At 36.8% G+C, this 10,522-nt stretch overlaps 1 protein-coding gene across 1 annotated transcript; it reads left to right on the plus strand.

The window, feature by feature from the left end:
* Window positions 1-8,274: 8,274 nt before the first annotated feature.
* On the plus strand, window positions 8,275-9,424 carry LOC143613397 (ricin B-like lectin R40G3). The gene is made up of 4 exons (XM_077087108.1): window positions 8,275-8,281; window positions 8,620-8,696; window positions 8,779-8,901; window positions 9,200-9,424. Exons 1-4 carry the CDS (start codon window positions 8,275-8,277, stop codon window positions 9,422-9,424), a joined length of 432 nt encoding a protein of 143 aa, XP_076943223.1.
* Window positions 9,425-10,522: the final 1,098 nt, after the last annotated feature.

A 10,522-nucleotide genomic window follows, 5' to 3' on the forward strand; every position in this document is an offset into this window, starting at 1 on the left:
TTCTTTTGTATTGAAATTTTTGAGAACCCTGGTAAAGATTCCATATAATCTTTTTCTTCCAATTCCTCGCATAGGAAGACATTTATAACATCGAATTGATGAAGATGTCATCCTTCACTTGAAACAATTGAAAAAAGAACTCGAATTGTGTCACATTTGGCTACTAGAGAGAACGTTTCTAAGTAGTCAATCTCGGAGCCTTTAGCCACTACCATGCTTTATTTCATTCAATAGTTCTACTTGGTGTGTGTTTGATTGTAAAACTAATTAGCGGCATCCTAATGGTTTCTTTCTAAAAGGAAGATCACAATTTTTCCCACGTTTTGTTTTTTCATTAATGCCTTCATTTATGTATGCACTGCATGCTTTCAATACTTTGATTCTAGGGCTTGTTCCACGAGGTTGGAATTTGTTCGGTATAATGGGAAGATGTAAAGTCATGGGCTTCTTGGATAGGTTTCCTTAAGCTATATTAGCCTTGGGATACCTAGAGGATTTAGAATGTTTTTCTAGGGAGAACCGCTTTGTTGGAATTCATTTATTAACTCTTGGTGGAAGAACATATCTCTTGATGGTTTCTTCTTGTCTAATTTCTTCATAAATTGGTTCTTCTCATCCCCCCCGCATTGTTTGTTCTACCTCTATTTCATGGTTGTTAGATATATAAGTATTTTCATTACCAACATTAATACCTTCATTTGTTATATTTTAAGACAATTTAGAATTGCTTACATCGGATGTTGGGGCATGAGTTATTTCGGATTCTGGTGTTGTTTGTTGGCTAACCAAAGTATTATGGGTTTGGTGACTCATTTTCGGTACCATGATTGATTTCTTCGGATGAAGATGCCCATTTTGGAACCCATTTAAGCCAACTTAGAGTGCCATGTACTTTTCCTTCCTCACCACTAAGTTGGAAGTCAGCTTTGGTTTCAAGGAAGTCTGTTGGTGCATGTTTTGTAACAGATGATCTTTTGTGTTTGTTAGAATTGAGAACAACGGTCAAATGAGAGTCTGTTGGTGCATTTTGTGACCGTCGCTATGCAATTCTGATCAGCGGAAACGAAGTACGAAGTTAGAACAACTTCGCCATAGGTGAAGTTGTAACAACTTCGCCGTAGGCGAAGTTGTAACAACTTCTGCCATAAGCGAAGTTAGAACAACTTCGCCTACTGGCCTAAGCCCAAGCCCGCGAAGTTGTTTCGATATATATATATACGTGTCTTGGTTAGGTTTGGGTATCCAGAAAGTTAGAGAGATTTGTGTTACAGTTCAATTGTCTAGAGAGAAACAGAGAGGGAGAGCCGTGTGGGACGGCCCGAGGTAGAGCTCACCTCGGGTCGGACATGTTTTGGTTTATGTTCGGTATGTAACGTGGTTTTGATTATTATAAAAGATCTGCAGATTTGTTTATCCCGTTCGTGTGTTTGTTCGTGTATGTGTTTGTGTGTAATCGTGTTCTTCGTCTTCTACACCAATAAACGAGTCTAGGAGGATTCCGCACTCCTAGACCTCGTGCGGATCTCGTATCGATCGGCGACGCCCCAGGGGGACTTACAAGGGGTATCAGAGCAATAAACGTGGTTTGTCATTACTGGATTGCGGTCAGAGCATATTATTTATGTTATTTTCAAGGCGTTCGAGAATTGGATCATGTTACAATTTTGGAACAAGTTGGATTTAATCGGGAATTAAAGTGTTAATGTTCTTGATCGTTATCCCTGGTGATCGAAGATGCTTCGGATTAATTAATGGTCATGTGTGTTAGATTCTGTCAAGGTGGTTTTGTGATGAAATAGATCACTTGATGTTGAGTAGTTGAAGATTGAACCTTATCTTACTATACAATTCCGACGTGTTGGTGAAGTTAGAAGAACTTCACGTGTTGTGAAGTCAGAAGGACTCACGTGATTGGTTGAGATGATCAATTAGGCACGGGGATGCATGCATTTCAAAGACCTCAATCTATTTAGTCGGAGAAGCTTACACTGAAGGGGAGATCTGATATGGAAGACGCTGGGTGATTGGTAGATTTGTGAAGCTACACGACAGTTTCAGACACGGCTGGTTGAAGAGCAAACAGAAGATCATCAGTTAAGAGGGAGTCTGTTGGTGCATGTTTTGTAACAGATGATCTTTTGTGTTTGTTAGAATTGAGAGCAACGGTCAAAGGAGAGTCTGTTGGTGCATTTTATGACCGTCGCTATGCAATTCTGATCAGCGGAAACGAAGTACGAAGTTAGAACAACTTCTGCCGTAGGCGAAGTTGTAACAACTTCTGCCTTAGGCGAAGTTAGAACAACTTCGCCTACTGGCCCAAGCCCAAGCCCGCGAAGTTGTTTCGATATATATATATACGTGTCTTGGTTAGGTTTGGGTATCCAGAAAGTTAGAGAAATTTGTGTTACAGTTCAATTGTCTAGAGAGAAACAGAGAGGGAGAGCCATGTGGGACGGCCCGAGGTAGAGCTCACCTCGGGTCGGACATGTTTTGGTTTATGTTCGGTATGTAACGTGGTTTTGATTATTATAAAAGATCTGCAGATTTGTTTATCCCGTTCGTGTGTTTGTTCGTGTATGTGTTTGTGTGTAATCGTGTTCTTCGTCTTCTACACCAATAAACGAGTCTAGGAGGATTCCGCACTTCTAGACCTCGTGCGGATCTCGTATCGATCGGCGACGCCCCGGGGGGACTTACAAAGTCGCAGTTCATGGTGGTGTATATATGACGTATTGTGGGACTTTAACATGAATACCCTTTTTGATTGACACCATAATATACAAGTACGCATTTTTTAACAGATAGATCAAGTTTGTTTTGGTTGATTTTTCGTTTGTGGACAAAAATTGACCACCAAATGTTCGTAATTGTAAAGTGAAAGCGGTTGCCAATTTGGTAAAATATGAAGGGACTTGAACATATGTTTTAAGGTAAAGAGCTTTTGCCACGAGAAAACAATAAGATCGTCTTATTCCCACTGATCATAATTTTCATTAGTTGGTTTAGGTGGATTTTTGGTCAATTGGTTTAATAAGGCTTTTGATTTCCCCCTATGGTGACTCATATCATTTGAGCCTAAAAGGCATAGTGTTGGCTATTGAGATTAATGTTTATTTTTAAGCTATTGGTTAGAGTTTGTTTGGGGTTTTGGGTTTGAGAATTTAAGCTATTTTTGAGGATATTGACAATTTAAAGAGGAAGAGCATCATGGTTTAAGGTGTCATTTGATTCAGGTATGGTGGCTTTGCTAATGATGTACAAATGTTCAGCTCATGGTTTAAGGTAAAAGAACACTTCATCCACATACTCTATCCACCAGTATGGTGGCTTTAGCAAACTAATGCTTCATCCACCGTTCTTGGTTTTAAAAAGCGCGCTTAAAGCGCAAAAAAGCGCAAAGCGCACTAAGGCGCAGGCTCCATCGCTTTTGTGTACATAAGGTGCACTCTGTACAAGAAGCGCAACATAGGCGCAAAAAGCGCACCAAAAAGCGCCCAAAAAAGCGTAAAAAGCGCACGCTTCAGGTACACCACAACTTTTTGTGCATCCAGGCGTTGTACACTAGGCTTTTGAACCTAACTTATAGGTAAATTATATACTAAATCATATATAAAGGCTATATAAAGCTATATATTGGGTAGTGATGTTTAAAAATATATGGGATACATAAAAAAATTTTACATGAACAGTTTGCGCCTCACGTACGTAAAGCTCGCCGCTTTTGAGATTCACGCTTTGCGCCTCAGTTTTTTACCCTGTCACTTTTGTGCGCTTCACGCTTTTTAAAACCAAGCATCCACACACTCTATCTAGAATATTAGAGGATGGATCAATAAGCTGAACTTTGATTAGAATCACAATGATAAACCGATAGGATAGAGTCGTACAAATGTTCAGATCATTGTTTCATCGTCTAATATTGTTCCACTTAGTTTTAACTGAACGCTAACTCTACACTATATAAAGTCCTCATTAATGCCACCGGAACCTGTTGTGGTTCAGGTAAACGAACACTTCATCCACATTTTCTTTTTCTTCTTCTTTTTTATTTGAAAATGTAAAACAAGAATATTAATTAAAAGATCGTTTTTCTAATAAAAGATAAACATTAAACATCATAAAAAAAATACATAAAAATACAAAATTATTTCCTAACTCTTTGAACTTTTTCCATTTTCCTTTTGAAAAACTCCTATTGTTTTTTAAAAAAACAGTCGACGACTCGTATCTAGGTTGTTGAAGTCCTTGGTAAGAAAGTCCAAGTTCCTCAACATTTGTTTATCAAATTTCGCCTCCGCCGTTGTGACGATACTACTCAATATTTTATGGGTGTCAACGCTAAAATCTGAATCAACATGCATCATTAATTGTTTTTTTACTCGGTCCCTGAGTGGTCGACGTGGGACTTGTGGTGCATCTTCTTGCCCGACCATATCTAAGTCGATCCCTGTATGAGCATTTGATCTACTTAAGGAGACAAATACGATGTAATTATCTCGAACCATTAGAGAACGACCTGAGTAGCTTCCAAAAGTAGTCCTCGTCAAACATTTTTACCATCCCATGCTTATTGAACACCTAGGCTTTCTATTCTTCGCATATGAATAAATAAACTTGAAGATCATCACCCCACTCGGTCGCATTCGACGACTGCCTCTATTATGTAGATTCATAAATAGTGTCTGATAAATTTGCAACTTTCGGACCACCACCCCGTATCATATCAACATACGTGTTGTACTTTCCACCAACGAGTTGAACAACTCTCGGACATTAGTCCAAAATAATTTGGATTTCCGCTACAAATAAATAAATAATTAACACATGTTAAAAATAAATTATAAAATTTGATACGAAACCAAAAAAGAAAGTGAGATAAAATACAACATTTACGATCTTAAGATACTTCAACCCAAGCAAGACAAAAATCGTTTTCTCATCTGGCGTCCAAGGATTTGCTCTTCGTTCGGAGCGTCCGCCTCGACCACTCCGCTCAATCCACCCAATCCTCTCGTTGAATGGCCACCTGACACCTCAATTGGATTTTCTTGTATCCTTTGTGCGATAGTTTTCCCTTAACTCCTTCTTTAGGAGGCTCTTGCGTCTCCGAAAAACAAAAGTCGGGAGATGTTGGTGGCATTTGAATCAAGTTATGGCCAAGCTCCATTATATATACGGCGTTGTCATGACTGAAATAGGGGCGGTAACAATTTCCCCATGGATCCATATTGCTTTTTTAAATGAGGTAGATTTTTTACGGTATAAAAAGAATTGAGGTAAATTTTTAGAAGAATGTAGAGAGAAATAGATATGGTGGGTAATTTTTTAAAGTTAAAATGGTTGTTAAATAGATTAAAAATAAAATTAAAATGTGTTATTTAGTTGGTTCGAACGGTCACAGGGGGTTCCACATTTCCCAAAGCCTCAACGGCTAGAATTCAGCCACGCGCCAGCTAGCGCCACCTTGTCCATCCCCTACTCGTTGGATGTCGCTATAGTGTTCATGGGTGAGATTGCAAAGTTTTAGATTGTTGTAGGAGATTGGAAGACACCTTCCTGTGAAATTGGTCTTGGGTTATCGTTGTCACACCCCAACCTACGACGAAATATGTCGGGGCGCAACTGGTTGCACAGTAGCTCAGAAGACACTATTAATAATAATGACAATAACTAATTATATAATTTCATATAATCGAAATACATCACAAATTCCATAACATTATTCAAATAAATTTTTTATTTCTTCAACAACCTAAATCCAACTAAATGTCTTCTCGAACTTCAAAATCTTCGACTAGCAAACCTGTAACACACGTAAAAAAAAGTTTGATTAAGAAAAAGTTGAGTGAGCAATACACAAGTTTAGATGTATAATTATATTGTAAACAACCAATTCATATGTGAGAATAAACTGTTACAACATTGATGATATATAGCAATTACCAAATAAAATATATATGTACCCTTTCGCTCTAGCACAAAGCCGGATTATCGGGGTAAGGTATGCATACTCGATGAGGATGATGTGGCCCAACTGCCAAACAATAAAAATAAACACATAAACATATAGCATGTCATCGATGGGCAAAATTCATAAACACATAATATTGAATTGTGGTCGATGAGGTATGGATGTAAATAAATAAATTTAATGCATATGGTATACATGTTACGCCTAAAAAGTAAAAGATGAAAAAGAGGGGTGTGAATTACTCAGCTTTATTGTTTAGGCAAGATAATAATAAAATAATAATAAACGAGGAAATTAACGTGCTAACTAATCCGACACAAAAGACCCGCAAATTTGAGATAACAAACTAGAGTCAAATCCGAGAATAACGCCACTGAATCACATCAAACAGATAAATAGAACTCAAATTATTGAATACACAAAATTTTAAGCGAGCTAATGCGGGTCAGAATCCGAACAGTGAATCTAAGTTCGGGTACTGGTCCTCAGATGTAAAGCTTGAAAATAAACATAAAAAGTCTTCTGGACCGAAAGCTGATTTTGACCTGAAGATGTATTAATTGAGAAAACACGGTTTCCAACCCTTTATGAACCCTTAACGGGTCGGGCAAAAATTGACCGACAAAACCCTACCAATAATCGAAATTCATAGAGGGGTTTTGTTCCTTAGATGATTTGCATCAGAGAATATTCACAAATTACTTAAGAATCGAATAAGAAATAGTTGATTGTGGATTAAAAGACCCGTTTGACTTTTCCGAAGTCAAACATTGAAGAACACCTTGCTTGAACACTTGAATTCGTGAAAAAGGGTGAGGATTATGAGTTGTGTAGCAGAGAATGAACATGGTGAATGATATGTTTATATAGGAATCGGATTTAAGGTTAATGTTTATCAACAAATCAACTTACTTTTTATAAAACTCAAAAATGAATAAGATAAACATTCAAACATGATAATTATCCTAGATTAGATGATATAATTCATAGATTAATGATAAAATATGTTAAGAAAGAGAACCAAAAATTTGAACATTGGATGAGATTAGGATGAAGATTAAAGGATAAACGAGTAAAAAACGAGATAAATGAACTGAAACACGACCCAAACTGATCCGATCTGCTGCAGGTTTTGGTCGCGTCGCGTGGCCAACTAGAAAACCCTCATCGCATGACGCTACGAGGTGGTTTCCATCATGTTTCTTGATTTGGTAATTTTAGTCCATGTGCTTTCTAAAAACACGTTTTAAGCTTAATTTAAGTATTTTAAGGATGCTTTAACATGTTTAAATACCAAAATGAATTATATAACATAAATTACTAATAAACACCCGATTTCATAAATAATAAAAATCCGAATACGAGCCCGGGTCGGGTAAACAAATACACCGAAATTGACGAATGCCACAATCATTCCGTACAATCTCAAGGAGAGGAGCAAACTATACTCGCTCCATACATTTATGAGCCAAGTATTACCAATGACAAGGACAAGTAGTTTTTGATTGCAGCCACAAAGAGTGTATTCGGTTAAATTGATCGGTTTGCTTTTGAGTAATCAATCGGTAACCGAAAAACCAAGACACACACGAGTGGGTTAATTGAGTACCGTGGAAAGTAAATGTATTATGTTGGAAAATGTAATTGGGAAGAATAGCTACGTCCCGGATTGCTTTGTTGAGGAGGAATATTCATATTAGTACGATGTCCGTTTCGCTCGGAACACAACAAATTGGTGGATCACTTGTTCACTACATGCTCCATGGCAGATTCTGTTTGGCAAAGTATTTCAAGACAATGCAAACCTCCTTTTTTTGCATTCTCAATCACTGATGTTGTGTCTCTCTAAGATCATTGTGCGCTGAGGTCAAACACAAAGCAAGATAATCCAATCAGTATGCCACGTTGTGGAGTCTATTGAGCAAACGCAATGATAAAATGTTCAAATGGTACGAGTACATGCTCCTTCCGGATAGTGGAAGAAATAATAACTTTAAGCTTCTTTTTGGGTGGGTTCACATGAAAGAACTTGAGTGTTAATTGGATAGTAGACATTACAAACTCTTTATTATTATTATCATTATTTTTTTTTTTTGTTGATGAATAGCGATTTGCTAGTCTACGGCCATTCAAAAATCTAAAAAGCAATTAGCAATGTATAAGGGAAAGAAAAGAAAAGTTTATTAACCAATAGGCAATAAATAAAGGTCCTAGGGCATACAATGAATAGTCTCAATAATTTGTTTTGACAAGTCAAATAAAATAAAGTGATTAGGAAACTCAAAAGTCTTCCCTAGGGGATAATGGAAGGTTTGACAGTGGGTGTAAGAAACCAATGGAGTAGATCGATGCTGCATGCTTCATAAATACAACACCATACCATTTTAAAATTTAAACAGTTTCTTCTAAAGAATTATAGCCATGCATTGTTTTTGTCGCAGCCACCAAAGGGAAGAAGACCCATCAGCACCTCATGAGCTTGCTGGTTGTCGAGGAATATGGGTTTACTATTGCTTTGAGCATATGAACTCCTACGTGCTTTCTATCATCATCCTCTACCCCACATTGACCGCAACCGTCTTCCGCCATCACCACCGCTACATGCTTCTTTTGTTGATATAAATCAACTGTTTGGGTTTATTGCAAAGCCAAAACTGATCATTCACTCACTATCCATAATGGTAAAGTGATCCTTGCCCCTACCAACACTTCTGATCCGTACCAGGTATGTATTTTGTTACATAAGTGTTAAATTTCAGATTTAATGTTTTTAGCTAATTAATTATGTGGATATATAACAATTACAGCATTGGATAAAAGATGAGAAGTTTGGTTGTGACGTTAAGGATGAACAGGGGTATTCTTCTTTTGCTTTGGTAAATAAAGCAACTGATCAAGCGTTGAAACACGCTATTGGTGTTAAGTATCCGGTATGCTTCTTTCTTGATCATGAAATTATAAATTAAATTCACTTTTATAATTTTTCAAAGTATCAGTTTGTTTTTCGTTTTTTTTTATTTGCAAATGCAATCACAAGCAACAAATTATATTCATCAAGAGCTTTTACCAACCGGCATAGGCTGGATGGCGACGAAGTTTACTTCAACAAAAATTTCTGTTTCTCAATAAAAACATTATTCCTTTGTCCAAGAAAGTGTTGTTGTTTTAAATAATTATTTTTCATATATAGTTCAGATGCTTGTAATTAGTGTTTTGTGTGTTTTTCAGGTTCAGCTTACTGCATACAACCCAAATGCTCTTGATATGTCTGTCCTATGGAGTATGAGTAGGAACCCAGGTGATGGTTATAGAGCTGTTCGGGCAGCCAGTAATATTCATCTGAATGTAACTGCTCATAATTCAGATACGCACGGGCAGGAAGTGGTTTTTTGGGACTGGAATGCCACCGATGACCAAAGGTGGACTATTGCGTTCTGTTGTAAGTTTTTTTAACATAGTTTTCCATTGAATTTTGTTCGGTTCTATAATTTTTGTTAATTTATATCTAAAACCAATCATTTTGGTTCGTGTAGGAGATGATGCGTTGAAACCAATTTAAGTCATGGAGCTCTTTATGTTTATTTTGTATTTGTTTTTTGATGAAGACCTGCTTGCATAACTAAATCAGTTGATTTTGTTATTCATATAAGTGACATTTATGGTTATTGTTCGTATGCTGGTTTGCTATGCGATTTTTTGAATTTTTGCAAAACCATCGTTAAAAATTATTCAGTTTCATTTCATAATATCCGTACGTAGAGTAGAGGTTAAGGTTGACAAAGTCTGCTTAACAAGATTAACACAAATGAAGATTTTATTCAAGATGGAGACCAAAAACGAAAACACTTGAAGATACCGGAATAAACAGCATAAAACTGGCCACAACACTACGTACACAGCAGATTAACAGTAACAAAAGGTTAACACTTCAACAAAAAGACTCCTGCCCTACCGATGTGCATCCATAAGGCTAGTCCTAGGGATTCAAGTATCTATACGAGGTGAAAAAAGGAACTGAACGAAATATATAAACAGATTTTTAAACGACAATTAACGTTGCATAAATAAACAGAGCTAGCAAAATCATATTAAATTGACATAACGTAATAGCCACCAGTTGATTTGTGTGTAAGTAAAGTTCGACCAGCTTCTCTGTCTCTTTTAGTTTTATTTCCCGGATTACGTGGGTTGTATTACATTTTTTGTTTTTAATATTGTGAATATACTTTTTTGGATTATAATTTTAAATATTGTATGCAAGTTAATAATATAACTGAACATTTTTTAATCCATTTGTGTTAGGCCAAGTGTAGTGGGCGATGTTTGGGGGCGAAATGGGGCGACTTGGGGCTTGAACACCCCCCCCCCCCCCCCCGGTGATTTTAAGGCGATTTGGGGCGGGGGCGGATTCTTTTTATCGCCTAAACTTTGAGAAAATAATAATATTTTATTATTTTGACCGTTTGACAACGGTACAAAATAAATAAAAAAAAATAATTAAAACAATATATTATATATCTATATAAACATATACCTTCTTCTCCATTTCAT

The sequence above is a fragment of the Bidens hawaiensis genome, unplaced genomic scaffold, assembly GCF_021521415.1.
Source record: "Bidens hawaiensis isolate Kalapana, Puna unplaced genomic scaffold, B.hawaiensis_p1.1 tig00037270_1, whole genome shotgun sequence".
Lineage (NCBI taxonomy): Eukaryota > Viridiplantae > Streptophyta > Magnoliopsida > Asterales > Asteraceae > Bidens > Bidens hawaiensis.

Coding starts and splice junctions, on each gene's coding strand:
- LOC143613397 (XM_077087108.1), top strand. Junction 8,697..8,778: donor ACACTTCTGATCCGTACCAG/GTATGTATTTTG, acceptor TAACAATTACAG/CATTGGATAAAAGATGAGAA. Junction 8,902..9,199: donor CTATTGGTGTTAAGTATCCG/GTATGCTTCTTT, acceptor TGTGTTTTTCAG/GTTCAGCTTACTGCATACAA.